Source organism: Penicillium malachiteum (assembly GCF_028827825.1).
Source record: "Penicillium malachiteum strain IBT 17515 chromosome Unknown utg000001l:1.0-8184562.0:1.0-8186909.0, whole genome shotgun sequence".
Taxonomy (NCBI): Eukaryota; Fungi; Ascomycota; class Eurotiomycetes; order Eurotiales; family Aspergillaceae; genus Penicillium; species Penicillium malachiteum.
Window position 1 is genome coordinate 5449649 of NW_026643094.1, and position 18298 is coordinate 5467946.

At 47.0% G+C, this 18298-nt stretch overlaps 8 protein-coding genes across 8 annotated transcripts; 5 read left to right on the forward strand and 3 right to left on the reverse strand.

The window, feature by feature from the left end:
* Positions 1-1763: 1763 nt before the first annotated feature.
* On the reverse strand, positions 1764-2444 carry N7483_002037 (LURP-one-related/scramblase family protein; the record flags this gene model as incomplete). Its single annotated transcript, XM_057085474.1, has 2 exons — positions 1764-2062; positions 2117-2444. The coding sequence occupies 2 exons, from the start codon at positions 2442-2444 to the stop codon at positions 1764-1766; spliced, it is 627 nt and encodes a 208-aa protein (XP_056951623.1).
* Positions 2445-3087: 643 nt separating this feature from the next.
* N7483_002038 (LOG family protein) lies at positions 3088-3861 on the reverse strand (the record flags this gene model as incomplete). Its single annotated transcript, XM_057085475.1, has 2 exons — positions 3088-3757; positions 3827-3861. 2 exons carry the CDS (start codon positions 3859-3861, stop codon positions 3088-3090), a joined length of 705 nt encoding a protein of 234 aa, XP_056951624.1.
* Positions 3862-4919: 1058 nt separating this feature from the next.
* N7483_002039 (uncharacterized protein) lies at positions 4920-6258 on the forward strand (the record flags this gene model as incomplete). The annotated part of the gene is made up of 2 exons (XM_057085476.1): positions 4920-5166; positions 5219-6258. 2 exons carry the CDS (start codon positions 4920-4922, stop codon positions 6256-6258), a joined length of 1287 nt encoding a protein of 428 aa, XP_056951625.1.
* A 259-nt stretch (positions 6259-6517) lies between these two features.
* N7483_002040 (uncharacterized protein) lies at positions 6518-7659 on the reverse strand (the record flags this gene model as incomplete). Its single annotated transcript, XM_057085477.1, has 2 exons — positions 6518-7104; positions 7203-7659. 2 exons carry the CDS (start codon positions 7657-7659, stop codon positions 6518-6520), a joined length of 1044 nt encoding a protein of 347 aa, XP_056951626.1.
* A 1281-nt stretch (positions 7660-8940) lies between these two features.
* N7483_002041 (putative histone acetyltransferase Spt10) lies at positions 8941-10576 on the forward strand (the record flags this gene model as incomplete). The annotated part of the gene is made up of 2 exons (XM_057085478.1): positions 8941-9438; positions 9509-10576. 2 exons carry the CDS (start codon positions 8941-8943, stop codon positions 10574-10576), a joined length of 1566 nt encoding a protein of 521 aa, XP_056951627.1.
* Positions 10577-10981: 405 nt separating this feature from the next.
* Positions 10982-13119, forward strand: N7483_002042 (chaperonin-containing T-complex subunit CCT7; the record flags this gene model as incomplete). Its single annotated transcript, XM_057085479.1, has 6 exons — positions 10982-11027; positions 11121-11287; positions 11388-11724; positions 11787-12159; positions 12236-12897; positions 13013-13119. The coding sequence occupies 6 exons, from the start codon at positions 10982-10984 to the stop codon at positions 13117-13119; spliced, it is 1692 nt and encodes a 563-aa protein (XP_056951628.1).
* Positions 13120-14208: 1089 nt separating this feature from the next.
* On the forward strand, positions 14209-15834 carry N7483_002043 (caspase family protein; the record flags this gene model as incomplete). The annotated part of the gene is made up of 6 exons (XM_057085480.1): positions 14209-14288; positions 14349-14502; positions 14572-14811; positions 14859-15066; positions 15142-15750; positions 15809-15834. The coding sequence occupies 6 exons, from the start codon at positions 14209-14211 to the stop codon at positions 15832-15834; spliced, it is 1317 nt and encodes a 438-aa protein (XP_056951629.1).
* A 439-nt stretch (positions 15835-16273) lies between these two features.
* On the forward strand, positions 16274-18225 carry N7483_002044 (MFS transporter; the record flags this gene model as incomplete). Its single annotated transcript, XM_057085481.1, has 2 exons — positions 16274-16916; positions 17000-18225. The coding sequence occupies 2 exons, from the start codon at positions 16274-16276 to the stop codon at positions 18223-18225; spliced, it is 1869 nt and encodes a 622-aa protein (XP_056951630.1).
* Positions 18226-18298: the final 73 nt, after the last annotated feature.

Consider the following 18298-nt stretch of genomic DNA (forward strand, 5'->3'; position numbering starts at 1 on the left):
CTCAATAAAATGGGACATTTTATTGGCTCGTTAGATAGCAGATCCATACTATTAGCAGTTGATGACGCGGCTGGTACGCGGCGGAATCACACAGTTTGATGTAGATCCTAGCCGAGAATTCAGATAAAGAGAATACGAGAATCTGGCGGGAATGATTGATCACATTATTTTTGTTCGAAATGTTGATTATGAGATTTGTACCTAGAAATTGGGCCTAGATAGATAAGTTCCTAGAGCATTTGAACCAAAACTTCCAATGTACCAGCTGCTTACACTGGTCGCTTACCCGCATTATGATCCTGGAAAGAAATTGACTATACGTACGGAGTTCTCCGTACCTAGTCCCAGTCCACGGGTATACTCCAGAATCTATCAAATTTAGTCAATACTTTGAAGTACACCGAATAAGAGATTCATCAATGCTGCACTATCTCACTGGTGGCGATCCTTCTGGCTGGTTTCCAGATAATTTCAAAATTTCACCAGTCTGCTTCTGAAAATCAACCTCATCAACGTGCAGGGCTGTACCGTTCTTATTCGGCCTAGTTCGATTTGAAAACAATTGGAGATTAGTAAACACAATGAACTCGCGCGTATGCACTGAACAGAATTCATCGCGATGATTTTCATTGCCAAGCAGAGCTTTGATACTATTTTTCAATCTAGAACCAGAACGGCCAAGACTTGTCGAGGTGGTGGTGGTCCGTAGATATTCGCAAGATACTGCATGAGCGAGGCCATTCTTTTGATTGAAAGTCTAGAGTGTATGCAGCAGTGACTCATCCATTTACTAGTAGACAACATTGAACAGAGATGAGCGCTGATTTCGCGTCCTGTTTACTGCAACTCATTAACAAAAGATGAGTGATGCTTCCGAGTCCGACCGACAAAGTGGTCTTGTCTTCAAAACTCACGTAGACACTGAAAGAGGGCTCTGATACCCAGGTAGCTTCATTATCTGGAACACTGGAAGCGTCTTATCAATGTCGGTTACAAAGAGGAGGAATTTTCAAGTAACAAAACAGGCTGCGATCTAGAGTAGATCTACAAGTGTATACTCCGTAGTTGAGACAAATTGCGACCGTGTGATATTGAATAATAAGGTCTAAATATTGGCCTTAAATGATCACCGAGTGGAGCAGTATCAGCATTGTAGACCATTCCAAATTAAAGATTTGAAGTGTCCATTTTTAGTTACTGAATTGAAACCTAGGGTGAAGCTTTAGTAGTAGTTCCCCCGCATTGGTTCCGGGGCTACGGCAAGACCCCAGACTTTCCACACTCGCGGCGCCATTTGCGCCTGCCCCGTGTGGAGTCGATATCTATGGTACATGTACTCCGTACCACACCTCTCATCGACCTTAGCTGCAGGCTCAAGCATCATATTGCGTAAAATTCGGGATGAAACTGCAATAATTAATCTAATACACATTTAATAGGTAGGATTTGTATACTTGAGGTGACTCCGACCCGGGGACTCGGATTCTAATCAAATTGGTCGGAAAATCTACATAGCATCGGATCAATCATCAACTTGAAGACTTTGTTGACTTGCCATCTCAGGTTGTCGCTACACTATGTACTTTCAGAGCCCGAGCGACTGATAGGTGACGGACTTATACAGTATTGTTAGATTCAAGTTGGGACCCTTGGTCTACCGTCCGTAGATCATGATATCACGTCACACTCCATATTCTTCTCACCCTTCCCTAGGCACACTTTTCGTTCTGAAAAAGCACGCTATATTTCCACCAGCGGGGATTTTAATCCTTGTCCTCGTTGTTCTTCTCGTCGAAACATATACACAATGCGGCAATTAATGCGGCATCCACTCCTGGCGCCACAGTGACAGCATATGTCTGTTGGCCAAATAAAAGGTCACGGCCAGTGAGCAGCTTTCGATCAATGCGGGCAACACTTTGACCGTTCTTCTGATTGACGATATCGGCGCTGTGGTCAAACCAGCCACCTTTCATAGTGAAAGTCGATACTCGGTCGTTGCGATCCGTGAAAGTGGCGGTAGCTTTGGAGCCGACCACTAAAGAACCATTTTGAATCAGCTCTGTATACAGAATAGAGAGCTTATTTTCTTATCCCAAGGGAATGAAGTACTCACGTTTCAGGGCATTTTTCACCTCAGCAAACTTCTTCTTATGGGTGTCTTCCATCGCGTAGGTTGTATGGAGATGAAAATGCTCCTTAACAATATCAAAGAGATGGGTTCCGGAGGCGTCCTCGACCTTCTTGCGATCGGAGATAGATACCCAGGCCCCATGCACCTTGAGAAGAGTCTGGCCACTAGTCAATTTGACATCAAAGCTATCTCCAGTCACAGAAAGCACTTTCTCTTTCAAAATAAGTGTTTGCGGCTCCTGTGACACAAATTGATCAAAAAGTGCGATAGGCTCGGCAACAGGCTCGAGATTATGGTGAAGAAAACCCATTATGACGTGTTGTTGGAGTGATATATCAGATTAAATGGGAAGTAAAGAGTACTTAAGTAGGCGGGGACTTAGCGGGGCAGAGATACGAGATGCAGATCCTCTGTTTCACCATCACATGACTTTACTTTTTGTGTCTGCCATAATTAAACTTGGGGGGCGTATTCCTTTTTTAGATAGCCTCGTTTGTACTTATTTTAGCATGATTCCCGGGAGCACCCGCCAACCTTGGAACATTGAAAGTTCAAGTTTCAGGTCGCCAGGTAAGCTTGTTAGTCCGACCTATGGAATCTGACTATGCGGACTTCCTCATCATATCGATTCTGGCCGAAATTATTTTGAATAGTATCCTTTGCTTTGAAAAATTATGCTCCATATGTTGTGGAGTCCCCAGCGCGGAGTATTAATTCCTTATAGCGTGGTGGATTGAGCGAGGCTGTATTCCCAGACACTGAGTGGGGCTAAAGGGACATCTGGACGTTTCAAACGTTCCTGAAATAGAAAATTGGGAATGACAACTTGAACTTGAATGGGACGAAAAACAGCTCAATTCTAGATAGGAGGAACCATACCACAGCAAGCTCAGCCTCAGCATCCATTCAGTGATTTTATTCCACATGGTCTTCACTATGGCTGCCCAACAGCACTAACCCCAGTTCAGCTGCATTCGCGCACTACTGACCTGATACTCCAACAACCGCGGCCAAACGTCCTTTGGATCACGAACCTCAGCTAGAATCGACGCATTCTGGGCATTGATAAACCCCTCTTCAACCGCAGTGCAAACCCAGGCCAACAGTCCATCCCAGTATCCTCGAATATTAAGCAAAACCAACCCATTCTTATGAATACTCAACTGATTCCAGGTTGTCATCTCCATAATCTCCTCAATAGTTCCAAACCCACCAGCCAACGAAACAAACCCCGATCCAGGTCCACCTTCCATAACCTTTTCCGCCATTAGCCGTTTGCGGGTATGCATATCCTCCACAATCGTGGTCATCCCATATTCCGATGCAGGAATCTTATCCTCGTCCAGTACATCGTCTTTGACTAAGCGCTCTGCGGCTTTGCCCGCGCTGTCTGTCGCGTCGGTGCTGTTTCCTGCTTTCTTGGCTCTTTTCACAAGTGCACGTGGGATAAACCCATGTACGGATTCTGGACCAGAGAGCGAGACCAGGGTTTTGGCGATCTCGCCCATTAATCCTATAGTGCCGCCGCCATACACGAGTTGCACATTGTGTTTATGAAATTCTTGTGCGAGTGATCTTGCAGCTTCGAGGTGATCGGGTTCTTTACCTGGGTTTGAACCGCAGCTATAAGATCCATCATAATTAATTTGGATATTCTATGAAGATAAATTGAGAAGCGGGGGGATGACTCACAATACACAGACCACAGCTGGTTTATTCTCAGCCATTTTATGTAGAATAAGGAGAAATGATATATGAGATGCAAATAGAAACGGAGATGCTCGATATCTGTACAATGTATTGGAATGATGAGTTGTGTTATACCCCCGGGAATGCGAGATAGGGAAATGACTCATAGAGCATGGACGGATATTTGTAATTAATGTACAAGAAACAAGCACATTAGCGCGGGGCTTATGCACTTTAAAATTCAAATTTTTGTTAAGCATCCTCTGGTTCGATGGATCCATATTGTTTTCAGTAGTTGTGACTGATCAATCTATCCGAGTCAGCGCCGAGTGAACACCGAACGAATATTAACCTTGGAAGGCATCAAAGTATTATTCTCCTATACCCCAGTGATTTTGAGATACCTGAAACTTGAAACAAATAATACATGTAGTAAGACAAGACGGCTCAATATTGCAACTAGAGTCATATCTGTGGGAACGTATGGAAAATTCCGATCGCTTCTCTACCGACTCAGGAGTTAAGTGTTACCATGAGCCGATCAATGTCAAACAGACTTCAAGGCACACATAACAAATCTCTTTTGGTACCTCACTATCATACGAGTCAATATCCCTAGGGCTTGCATCATGATTGACAAGATCGACTTCCAAAGCTCCACTTATGAGCGTAAGGTTCCGTGCATTCATCTTACAGGAGACAAAATTAGCCGGCAAGCAAGGGAGACCGCCAATATAGGCAATTATGGACAAGAAAACTTGAATGACTTCACACTTGGCTTATGCTTTGATAGAGTCTCCTGCATATGGGAATAGGGGATGCTTTCATCTGTACTACACTGGTCTACTCCTGAAAGGTTGAAAGTTTTGCTATCAGAACAGCCCTGGCGGTACTGTTATATGTACTCCGTATCCCGTAACATGTACTACATACTACCTAGGTAGTAGTATTTGCTTTTCCTCGAGTCACCTCGACAACAAAAGGAGCTCCATCTGCTCTCATCATCTGGTCTGATTGGATCTGATTTTTAATGAGTACGAAATCGCCTGGCCATTTTCCTGTCAGCATGCCAGAAGGCAGAGAATACTCTTCAAATATGGAAAAATTTCCATCAACCACCGATGGGACAGGTCAAGTCCCTCAAGTGCCTCAGAAGCTTCACATAACAGAAGTGCCGACAACCATCCACAACTGGCACAAGAAGTTGAACTGGTTGGGCATTATTCTGACCGTCCTAATTCCCCTCTATGGAATGATCGAAGCATCGAGGACGCCTCTGCGATATGAGACAGCAATATGGTCGATCATATATTACTTTTGCACCGGCACTGGAATCACTGCAGGTAAGAAATCCACCGAGCAGAATTAATGTGACCGAGTTAACGCTTGAGACAGGGTACCATCGACTCTGGTCTCATCGATCATATAACGCCTCCGTACCTCTGAAGGTCTACCTGGCCCTCGTCGGAGCAGGTGCAGGCGAAGGATCCGTCAGATGGTGGGCCAAAAACCATCGTGCTCACCATCGTCATACTGATACCGATAAAGATCCTTATTCAGTCAATAAAGGACTCGCATATTCGCATATGGGATGGTTAGTGAACAAGCAGAATCCAAAGCGAATTGGTCAAACAGAGATTACGGATCTCAGGAACGATGCGGTAGTCATGTGGCAGCATCAGAATTATGTGATCCTGATGCTTTGTATGGTCCTTCTGCTACCTACAGCTGTCAGCGGTCTCGGATGGAATGACTGGAAGGGTGGCTTTGTGTATGCTGGGATCTTGAGAATGTTCTTTGTTCACCAGGCTACCTTCTGCGTCAACTCGCTCGCTCACTGGCTAGGTGATCAGCCTTATGAGGACCGCGATTCGCCTCGCGATCATCTTGTCACTGCCTTGATAGCTTTGGGGGAAGGTTATCATAACTTTCATCACGAGTTTCCCTCGGATTACCGCAACGCAGTTCGATGGTTTCAGTATGATCCGACAAAGTGGTTGATTTGGACATGGTGTCAGCTTGGACTTGCATCCGACTTGAAACGATTCCCCAGTGATGAAATCCAGAAGTGTCAGATTCTGCAACAGCAGAAGCATCTAGATCAGGAGAAGGAGAAACATAACTGGGGCCGACCAATTGCTGAGTTGCCGGCAATTGAATGGGATGAGTATACCCAGGCTAAAAGTCAGGGTCGACTGCTTGTTGTTGTTGCTGGTGTTGTGCATGATGTCACTCAGTTTATTGATGAGCATCCTGGAGGAAGACAGCTTTTAGCTAGTGGAATTGGAAAGGATGCCACTGAGATGTTCTATGGGGGTGTCTATAATCACTCTCGAGCTGCACACATCCGACTTGAAGAGCTGAGGGTCGCTGTTATCCGCGGAGGTTGCGAAGTTGAGGTTCGAAAAAAGGTGCATAATGATCAAGGATTGTAAATATCAGTTTTCTCGAGAATAATTCTCGGGAATCATAATTTTGGCTCGTTATCAGGCAGCACTTCAAATGTTTGTCGACTGCGTAATAATAAAAAGAGGAGACATGATAGGGCGATGAGGTGAGTCTTCATCTTTCAGGTGTTGTATGAATAACCCCTTGAACAAAATTGAACAGAGAATAAAAAATCTTTTTTACCCAGCCAAGAATAATCGAATCGATGTTTCTAATGTCCGTAGGTAGTATATGCTCCCCAATATCTCACTGTCCACCAAGCATCTGACTTGTTTTAAAGCCGTGTGCCAAAGCCCAGGAAAAAGAGCTCCCGGTACACATAATCACATCCCAGCTCACACTACTACAGGCGGGATGAATGTATATCGTATCCCACAACTGTTGAACCACCTCGCCATATGAAACATCAGGTCCAAACTCTTGCAGCAGCAAGCCAGTGAAGTACGCCTGCATGGCGACGGATGTGACCGCAATCCATGTCAAAAACACGGCATAGCGACGAGTAGTCTTCTCTCCCTGTACCTTGGTCGCTCTGGAGGAATCTCTAGGGCCCAATAAGCCCGGGACAAACGTCAGGATGTGAGGCACAAGTAAGATGAACATGAAATCTTTCTGGTATGCAAAGATCGGAACGGCCACTGCATCAACAAGTGACAGTACCACCGGTAGTAGCTCGTATACTAGCAATGGAGACCATGTGAAAGAGCTGTCTTTCTCGTTTGGACGTTCAGAGACAGCGATTGTGGCGAAGAAAAGGTTCGCAGCAAATGAGACACTGACACACTGAGCTAGAAGCATGTACACCCAGACACGTGGGATTCGATATCTCCGTCCTATAAGAAGTTAATCAGCCATTCCATTTGAGGGATTGATAAAAGATTGGCAGTTCTTGAACAGAATCGACCCGCACTTCAGTCTCAACCTCACTTACCTGTGATGCCAATAAAAAGTCCCCACCCAATCGTCCATCCGAAGATCTGTCCACTCCACCAGAACCGTCCCAGATCCTCAGAAACCGCTTGCCAGGCCTCTTGAAACAGATACGTATTCTTTAACCATAGGCCCATACGCGTGATGACTGACAATTCCATGCTGGAATAAACCAATCCACTAGAGCTGCTTGCCCAGGTGTCATACGAGTGAAAGAAAAAGGCAATCATGTAGAACCAGGTCGTTCCAATGCTCAGAGTTGCTAGGAAAGAGAACAGGAAGAATTGGACGCGTCGCTGCCCGGTAGCCCAATCATTTCTCTTCTGGCGGGCTTGATACCGCGCATGAATTGTCTTGCAAACGGTGAAAAACAAGACAATTATAAGTGAAAGGTAGCCGAAAAGGATAGAAAGAGAGCGATAATGTGTTGGGACCTCTGATAAGCTCGGATCTGCCATATTGATGGTTTTTCTGGTGCTTGAGCAGAATCTCCCTGACTGTATTTGTAGGACGTTAAGAATGTCCTCGGAAGGTTGAGGGCCTTAGGCCATTGTTTAGCCCCCACTTTGCCTTGTGGGGCTCAACTGCGAGCTGATCTACGGAGTGGGAATTTGAAGAGTCCGTTCTCTTACAGATGGTATCTCGCACTCAAATTTTAGCTTGTTTGTAATTCCTGGAGTAGATCAAAGCAAAGGATCTACCAGACATAGTTTTCACATTCAATTAATCTTGATTTTGGTCCTTTAGGGGTCCTCTCAACGTAGTATTCAAATGTTCGGTGTTGGAATCACCTACGCAACCATTTACGTTGAATCTGCCAGTGCAAAGACTACCCAGATGACAGTCTGGAATAGCTTCAAGTTGAAGATTTACTCATTTTTAGGTGAATCTTGGCGTCATGGTAACAATACGTAGTACGTACAAGCCTCCAGGGGCTTCTGAGCTTGTACTTAGTAGTACAACCTTAAGAATGCCCATGCGTACTACGGAGTACATCATGACTTTCTTAAACCAAGGTACTTGATTTATTATTATTGCTATTATGTACATAGTCTTTGGAGCGGCCAAAAGTCTTGCTTCTTTTGGCCTCGAAGTTTACTAGTTAACTTGGGCGATGGTTTGAGTAGCGATCCATGAGCTTATCCCTCACTTCCAAGGTTGAGAATGTGGTACGGAGTACTCCGTACTCGTGGCTGCGCCATCGGGTTCTCTGCAGTTATCTTGAGGTGCGACTACTCTGTATACATGTCGCATACATTTTCGACCCACCCCTGTGTGCATAATTTGCATTCGAAACACTTATCAGTGTTTTGCAAAAGCAAAAATCAATTCAACGCAGGCTATTGACCAATGTTGGCCTGAGGCATTAAAATTACGACACGTGATTTACCCCCTGAGGTATCAGCTGAGTCAGCAGGGACGGCGTCTTCCGCCAACTTGCGTTGCGGCCATTCCGGACTCTAGAATACTCACGCGGTCCTCGAAGTGCAAACAGGCTTCTAGAAGCATACAGAATGTTAGTGATGGTCCCTTCCTTTGATCCTGGTGAGAATAGAAAGGCTTCAACGCTTTGAATTATCAAGAGTAGCTTTATTACACATCACATTTTCATCCATGGACTCTCCAATGCATGGAATTTGAAAAGAGGCAAAAAAAAGAAAGTGGCGGACTAATATGGCAAGCAGTACCGTGACCGGAACTGACCGAACAATACCATAGCATCTCCAAAGTTCCCCATCATGTCTGAAGTCCAAGGCGACTCAGAGCTGGTCTCAACAAGCCAGGAGCCAGATTACCCTCTAGCTCTGACTCCGCGGCAAGTCACACTCCGTGACCGCGTGACGGTGGCTACGCTGGTGCCATTCGCTTCGGCGGAGGAGGTGCCAAAATCCCTACTGAAGTATCTCTCCGATCAATTCAACAAAGAAATTGAAAAAGGTGATACCTATGCTATGTCCGAGGCCATTCCACTAGCGCAGTTCGGTCGCTATTGGTTCTCCAGTTTTGGCGCGGTCATGCTGCTTGGAGATATTCAAAATGTACAGCAGACACACTCTATGGACAAAGCAGGTGCCAATTGGACCAAAATTTGTCTGGGTGGCTTCCATATCCGTCCGAATTACCCTGGCTGGAGTAGTCATGTTTGTAATGGCACATTCATTGTCACCGATGCAGCTAGAAACAAGGGTGTGGGTAGGTTGATGGGTGAAGGTTATTTGGAGTGGGCACCTCGACTAGTGAGTACTTTATCACAATCCCCACCCACGCTAACAAATGCCCCCTCCAATTACTAACGCCCGAGAATAGGGCTATACATATGCCGTCTTCAATTTGGTCTACGAAAGCAATGTTGCTTCCTGTCGTCTTTGGGATTCATTGGGTTTCAAGAGAATCGGTAGAATTCCAGGTGGCGGAAGACTCAAATCGCAGCCGGGGGAGTTTGTGGATGCAATCATCTATGGCCGGGGTCTGAGCTTAGATGGCGAAGACTCAGTGTCACAAGATCGGTTTGAGAAGATTCGGTATTATTTGAAGCACGCAAAATACCCCCGAGGCGCCGACCGAGCCGAGAAAAGTCGACTACGCAGTGCAGCCACCCACTACAAGCTCATAGAGGGCGTTGATGGCGAGCCTGATAAGCTGATGCTGAAGGATAAAGAGGTTGTTTCCGATCCACAACACCAATATGAGATTGCGAAGGAGGTCCACCTCAAACAACATGCTGGTATCAACAAAACTACCGCCGCCATTGCGATCAAGTACCATTGGGTCCGAATCAAAGAAACCGTCAACCGGGTTATTCGAGATTGTCCTCAATGCAAGGAAACTCTCAAGGCGCCGCCAATTCCTGGAAGCAAAGAAGAAGACATATCACCCCCGGCAGATACTGAAGACGCTTCCGATGAACCCATGGAGCAGGCCCAGGAACATATCGATGTCTCTCAAACAATGGATGAGGCCCCTGATGAGTCTCCCAGCCATAGCCCCTTCGTTCACTCTTCAATTCATCCGAACCACCCCACCCACGTACCCGGCGTGGTACCTCCCATGACAAACTATACCCCAATGCCTCTCGATCCGCAGATTATGCAGCTGCAGCAACAGTTGCGACGTTATCAACAGCAAAGCACCAATGCGATGACTGGAGCTTATGGGCACAGTCACAATATGGGTTTCACGAATTTTGACGATGCTATGCGATACCATACGGCCAGTAATGCGTATCAAATGATGGTTGACGATGGGTCCGACCCCTTTCGGCAAGAAGTTCTGGGGTTAATGAATTCGACCTCACACGACTTGCAACATGATGCCGAGCTCCTTTCAAAGTTTGAGTACGGTAGTCCTTCTGATGGGAATTACGATTTCAGTTGAGCTGGTCTCAAATCTTGTGTGTTTGGCGTTGAGACAATTTGGCAAGGCATGGTTACCGGGCATTATAGGCACAGGTACTTTTTTTTTTCGGGGTCTTTTTTTTCTTGCATTCATCATGCTGTCTAATCATTATGATTCAACTCTAACCAAAGAAGAGAATTCAAATAAATTTAAAACAAAATTCCCTAGTAGATTTGCATGAACCACACAGAATATGTATGGAGTAGAAGTGTATAGAATTATAGTGGTCACCGCCTTGGGCAGATGGGGGGGGGGGAAACAGAAGCTCTGGGAAATTTTGGCGGTCGAAGATCAGCGAAACCCCTCCGACCTTCACGGCCTCTCCTTTTCCCTTAATCTTTTGTATTCCCGTGACAAGGTTTCGGTCTATCTCGATTTTTCACAATGGCCTTCGCCGGCCAAACCCCCACCATTGTCGTGCTGAAGGAGGGTATGTGGTTCCTTTACCCCCCGTCGGAGTTACGAGTGGTTACCGTGTGATGGTGGGACGGAACCTATGCTAACCATTGTCATTTTTGAACAGGCACCGACGCTTCTCAGGGCAAGGGTCAGATTATCTCCAACATCAATGCATGTGTTGCCGTACAGTCGACCGTTAAGAGCACCTTGGGCCCCTATGGAGGTGACCTCCTGCTTGTGGACAGCAATGGAAAGACAACAATTACAAACGATGGAGCGACAGTGATGAAGGTGGGTGGATGATCTTATCCCGGTATTCGGGAACTATTCAAGTCTGCGCAAAACCATTCAGGGGGAGTTGGACTAATTTTGGGGGGTTTTTTCGATGTAGCTTCTGGATATTGTGCACCCCGCCGCCCGCATCCTCACTGATATCGCCCGATCCCAAGATGCCGAAGTCGGTGACGGAACTACCTCGGTCGTCGTTATCGCCGGTGAGATTCTGAAGGAGGTTCGGGATTTGGTTGAGCAGGGCGTTAGCTCGCAGACTATCATTAAGGGTCTGCGGAGAGCCAGTGGTATGGCGGTCAACAAGATCAAGGAGATCGCCGTGGAGATGATCAACTCTGCTGAGAGCGAGGAGAAGAAGATTGAGACCCTCCGACGACTAGCCGGTACAGCCATGAACAGCAAGCTCATCAAGCGGAATCAGGAGTTTTTCACAAAGAGTGAGGATTGACCCGGACGGAGTGTGTGGATTTTATATGGCTAACAGAGGCTATAATTATAGTGGTTGTCGATGCGGTGCTTACCCTGGACCAGGACGACCTGAACGAAAAGTTGATCGGTATCAAGAAGATTACTGGTGGTGGTCTCCAGGAGTCCCTTTTCGTGAACGGTGTCGCTTTCAAGAAGACCTTCTCCTACGCCGGTTTCGAGCAGCAGCCCAAGTTCTTTAAGGATCCCAAGATTGTGTGTCTCAATGTCGAGCTGGAGTTGAAGAGTGAGAAGGATAATGCGGAGGTTCGCGTTGAGCAAGTCTCCGAGTACCAGGCTATTGTCGATGCCGAATGGCAGATTATCTACAACAAGCTTGACGCCATCTACAAGACCGGTGCCAAGGTTGTTCTTAGCAAGCTTCCTATTGGTGATCTTGCTACCCAGTACGTATTCCAGAAGAAAAGAAGAAAAGGCAGTGTGATGTAAGGAGGGCTTTCTTTTAACTAATGTACAATGCAGGTACTTTGCGGACCGTGACATCTTCTGTGCTGGTCGTGTCGCTTCCGACGACATGGACCGTGTGTGCCAGGCTACCGGAGCCGCTACCCAGTCGACTTGCAGCGACATCCAGGACCGCCACCTCGGTACCTGTGGTGCCTTTGAGGAACGCCAGATCGGTGGAGAGCGTTTCAACTTGTTCTCGGAGTGCCCTGCTGCTAAGACCTGCACCTTGGTGCTGCGTGGTGGTGCTGAGCAATTTATTGCGGAGGTTGAGCGCAGTCTGCACGACGCTATTATGATTGTCAAGCGCGCTCTGCGCAACACCACCATCGTTGCTGGTGGAGGTGCTACTGAGATGGAGCTGTCAGGTTACCTGCACGGCTTTGCTGACCGTAATGTTCCTCACAAGCAGCAGGCTGTTGTCAAGGCCTTCGCCAAGGCCCTGGAGGTGATTCCCCGCCAGCTTTGCGATAACGCTGGTTTCGACGCCACCGACATCCTGAACCGTCTTCGCGTGGAGCACCGCAAGGGCAACGTGTGGGCCGGTGTGGACTTTGACAACGAGGGTATTAGAGACAACATGGTTGCTTTTGTTTGGGAGCCTAGCTTGGTCAAGGTCAATGCTATCCAGGCTGCTGTGGAAGCGGCCTGCTTGATTTTGAGTGTGGATGAGACGATCAGTAAGTGACCTGTCAATCTTTTCCTTTATTACCTTGTACTTCCCCTCTCCAGCACGGAGAGTTCATGCTGTACTGTTTCATCTGATGTCCCTGACTAACGCACGCCATCTTACAGAGAACGAGGAGTCTGCTCAGCCTGGAGCCCCAAGTCGTGGCCTTCCCCCCGGTGCCGCCCAGCGGGCTCTTCGCGGCCGTGGCCGTGGAATGCCCCGTCGCGGGTAAATGAGTCTAACGCCATAAGAAGATGACCTTGTTCTTTTTCTTTTCATTCGAAACAAAAAAATGATTGGGAGAACTCTTTCTAATAAGGCCCCGTTCCTGTGGGACTTGGCTATTCCGTGTAACTATTGAGACCAAGAATCTGTGCGATGATGACACAGAACAGGGAGAATAGAAGACGTTTGTAGACATGACCTGCTCTCCTGAACCATATAAATTCTTTTCCTGTTTATTTCCTACTTCGAGTCTGTATCATGAGGCTCGAAGTTCTCAGTATAAAGTTACTCCGAAGTCGGCACTGGCATTTACTGGTGACACCGCACGAGTATGAGGATGCATTGCAAACTTTGATATTTCTTTTCTTTTTCCCCCTTTGTTTCTCCTGAAAGGATCGATCTTCTACGAAGTATCTTTGGCTCCACTACCAGTTGTTTACATGATCATTGGCCACTATTGAGTCCTAAACAAGTTATTGATCTTTCTGCTGGTAAGTGGACCTCGCGGTTAATACAACTTGTAGTAGATGTGATCTATTTATTTTCTTTTTTTTTATCCCAACTAGTAGTGTGTAGCTAACTAGTTAGTTAACTAGGACATAGCAAACTCCATATATTCAAGGCTATCAACTTCTTAATAAGTGAAAATATTGGGGGTTACCTAGGCACTTGTGCATACTACTACTTAGTACATATTTGGGCTCCAGCTCCATCTCGGGGTCGCCGTCAGGCTGCATGTCAGATATCCAAGACCAATAGATATGAAGTAATGAGAACTTGGGATCTTCATTTTTTTTCCCTTATACTCCCTTATAAGGATTGATCTCGCAAGTTTTTCAAGTTCCGGTCGATCACAGTTCGTGCATTTATTTTCCTCTTTCGCATTATTTGGTTCCTGCATCTTATGTTCATGATCTATTTCATTTGAAATCTTTTTCTGTTTTTTCTCCTATCTAAAACCCCGACGGCTGGGCCGCTCCCGTACTTTCCGATCTGTTTTGCGTTGCGGATCGTCTCCACTCTCCACATAAACCCAACCTCTTCTTCTTTCACATCTCCGCGTTTCACACTCATCTCAGATCATATTTTTCTGAAGATGTCTTACTATCCGCATTACTCGGGTGGTCAGCCCGGATACCCTCCACCCCAGCAATATTCCCCGCAGCAAGGCTACCCGTATGTTCTCTCCTTTCCTGGTTGCGCGTGTTGGGCGCTAAGAGCTGACTCTTGTTCCAGACCGATGCCCCCTCAGCAGCAGGCATATGGTGGATATCCTGGCCAGCAGTACCATCAACAGGCTCCCCCACCTCAGAACCCTTACGGCTACAGTCACTCTCCTCAGCCCGTTCAACAACCATACGGATCGCCTGCCCCGCAGCAAGGGTACAATGTACGTCACCAAGCTACCAAAGTGTTATTTTTATGTGAAAGATAATAACATGTGTTTATCTACTTTCAGGCTCCTCCTCAGCATCCTCCGCAGTATCAACAGGCTCCTCAAGGATACCAGGGTCAAGCCCGCCCCATCCAAGGTGCGCGCATTCGGGACCCAATACCTCGAACATACAAAGCTGACTCGAAATTTCGATGCATAGGCAACCAATACGGCCAGGGTGGTCCTTCGGCCCCTCCAACTGCCCTGTCTCATTCGGAAACGGCGCCCCGCAAGGTTACAACTTCCAGTACTCGCGATGCACTGGTAAGCGAAAGGCTTTGTTGATTGGAATCAACTACTTCGGTCAAAAGGGTCAGCTGCGCGGATGTATCAATGACGTGAAGAATATGTCCACCTACTTGAACCAGAGCTTCGGATACGCGCGCGAGGACATGGTCCTTCTGACGGATGATCAACAAAACCCAATGAGCCAGCCTACCAAGGCGAACATTCTCCGTGCGATGCACTGGTTGGTGAAGGACGCGCAGCCAAATGACTCGCTCTTCTTCCATTATTCTGGTAAGTCATTCGTCTACTGCGATTTTGTTACGCGAAACTCAAGACCATGATCTAACCAACCTATTCTCAATTCAGGTCACGGCGGTCAAACAGAAGATCTGGACGGTGACGAGGACGACGGATACGATGAGGTGATCTACCCTGTTGACTTTCGAAATGCTGGTCACATTGTCGATGACGAGATGCACCGCATCATGGTGCAAACTTTGCAACCTGGGGTGCGTCTCACAGCTATCTTCGATTCATGCCACTCCGGCTCGGCGTTGGATCTTCCCTACATCTACTCTACCTCGGGTGTCCTCAAGGAGCCCAACCTTGCCAAGGAAGCTGGTCAGGGTCTACTCGGAGTGGTGCAGGCATATGCTCGTGGTGATATGGGTAGTATGATGTCTACTGCGATGGGCTTCATCAAGAAGGCAACCAAGGGAGATGAGGTGTATGAGCGCAACAAGCAGACTAAGACTAGTCCTGCCGACGTGGTCATGTGGTCTGGTAGCAAGGATGACCAAACTAGTCAAGATGCTCAGATCGCTGGACAGGCCACTGGTGCCATGTCGTGGGCCTTTATTGCGGCGCTCCGCAAGAACCCCCAGCAGAGCTATGTCCAGTTGTTGAACAGCATCCGTGACGAATTATCCGAGAAGTATACCCAAAAGCCACAGCTGAGCTGCAGCCACCCTTTGGGTAAGTCTTCAATTCTGCAATTCAATTTACCATTCGAGACTGACTGGTTATTCTGCAGATACGAACCTTCTTTATGTGATGTAAATTCGCGACACTGAAGCACGATCCTGAGGAGTCGTGGCTCTTCTCAATTCCTGGACATTTTTTTTATCTCTTTCTATTGCTTTCTAGTTTAACGACTCGCTCTGTACGTAATTCCATCCCTTGGTGTCCGGGGATCGCTTGCTCTGGATATTGCGGTTTACACGAATTGTGATCTATTCTTATTTCATCCCTATCTCTTTCAAGAACTTTTTGATATCGGTCTTTATTACTCAAAATACTATGTGAAGTTCCAATTTCGAGACTGACTGACGACACCCTTCGGTCTGTCTGACCTCATTGTAAAGCAACACATCGGGAAATTTTTCCTACCATCACTATTCTGCCGCACGAAAAAAATGTTCAAATACTCTAAATACAGCATATTTCATTTCTCTCTCGTGTGTCCAATTTACCATCACTTCTCGGTTGTGCTCGCACCATGCAGTCGTTTCTAGAACAACGAAGAATCTACAGACAGCTTGAGAAACAGATTGTCGTCAAACGAGAATCCAACAATGCCTGGACCCATGAGCGTCGTTACTGGTATCCTGAAGAAGGAGGAATCCAGTCCGATGAGCAATACCCTGATGATGGAATAGCAGCAGACCGGCGTCGAGAGCACGGGCAGCGAACAATGATCTCCGGACCCGCACTTGAGCCTCGACACCAGTTACGGGCACACCTAGGAAGAGAAGAGGACATCGAGCGGCAGGACTGTCACCCGGAGCTTAATGCTGAGCCCTTTACTATCAATACAAGAGACGCTCTAGGAACTGACGTCGACATGATGGTGACTGGTGTGGAGGGCCAGCGAACCAGAAGAGATATGAGTACAGATATTGGTGGATCAACCACAGGGAGCGATACTGATGAGAAGGAAAAGATTATAGTTGTTACCTATGAAGGAGACTGCGATCCTGCAGACCCGCATAATTGGTCATTTTTATCCCGGTGTGCAACTACTGTCCTCCTCTCTTTCCTTGGAGCTATCATTATATGGTCGTCTACTATTGATGGCACCGCCATAAAGAAGACAGAAAAGGAGTTCCATACAACCTTCGAAATTGAGACTTTACCAACTGGTACGTGATGATTCGAAGAACTTTTTGATCTCCACACTGGTTTAGTAGAATGCAAAAAGAAAACTAATACAAGAATTCCCTAGCTCTGTTTCTTATCGGCCTCGGACTCGGTGCATTGATCACGGCACCTATCTCCGAGCTTGTCGGACGCAACCCTGTCTATCTCACATGTCTTCCGGCCTTCATGATTTTCGATATGGGTGCAGGACTCTCCAAAAATGTTGCTCAGCGGACGGTATGTCGTGGGCTTGCTGGAACCTTCGGCTCTGCACCTTTAGTCTGTTCAGCGGCTGCTCTCGTCGACATCTGGTCTCCAATTGAGCGGAACTACGCCTTTCCTTTCTTCTCCATTGTAGCCTTCCTAGGGGCAACTCTTGGCCCTGTTCCGGGCTCCATTATAGCCTGGACCCACGCCGTTAGCTGGAGATTTGTAGACTGGATAACGATTATCTTTGCTGGGCTAATCCTCTTCCCGACTATATTCTTCCTCCCGGAGACCTACAGTCCCATAATCCTGCACTGGAAAGCTAAGAATCTCCGTCGTTTGACAAAAGACGATAGATATCGGGCTCCTCTCGAATTCAAAACCATGAGCTTCAGTAAGCGACTTCGCCGAGCACTATACCGTCCCTGCATCCTCCTATGGACAGAACCCATCATCATCATCTTCAGCGGCTATCTCGGCATCATCTTCATCGTACTCTACACTTTCTCCGCTGGCTTCCCATCCGTTTTTGAAGAAGTCTACAAACTCAACGGAGGACAGCTAGGTCCCACATTCCTCAGTATCGCAGTCGGTGTTCTACTCACAATTCCCTTAATTCCGTTCACCCAATATCTAATTCGGCGCGACATCTACCGAGCCCGAGCCCGGAACCAATCTCGACCAGGTCCAGAATTCAACCTCTACCTTTCCATGTTCACAGCTCCATTTTTCACCATCTCTCTTTTCTGGATGGGCTGGACCTCCCGCCCTAAAATCTCATTATGGTGTCCTCTCATCGCAGCCGTTGCCTTCGGCTTCGGAGCCCTCGGCATCTTTGTCTCAAGCTATCAATATGTCGCTGCGGCATTTGAAAATCATTCTGCGTCAGCATTGGCTTCGCTGCAGATGTTCAGGCTTGTGGCCGCTGGTATTATGGCTTGTATTGCTCAGATTATGTATGATAATCTGGGTGTTGCGTGGATCATGACGCTTTTGGGTGCTATCGCTTTGCTTTTCCTACCTGTGCCTTATGTTATGTTTTTATATGGGCCTTATATTAGGCGGTGGAGTCGGCATGCTTCATCAAGTTCATGCGAGGGGTGAGGTTTTGAAATAAAGCCCTGGAGGAGTCTCGTATATGGAGTTCCGGACGTTCGGGGGGCTATCTACTCGGGCT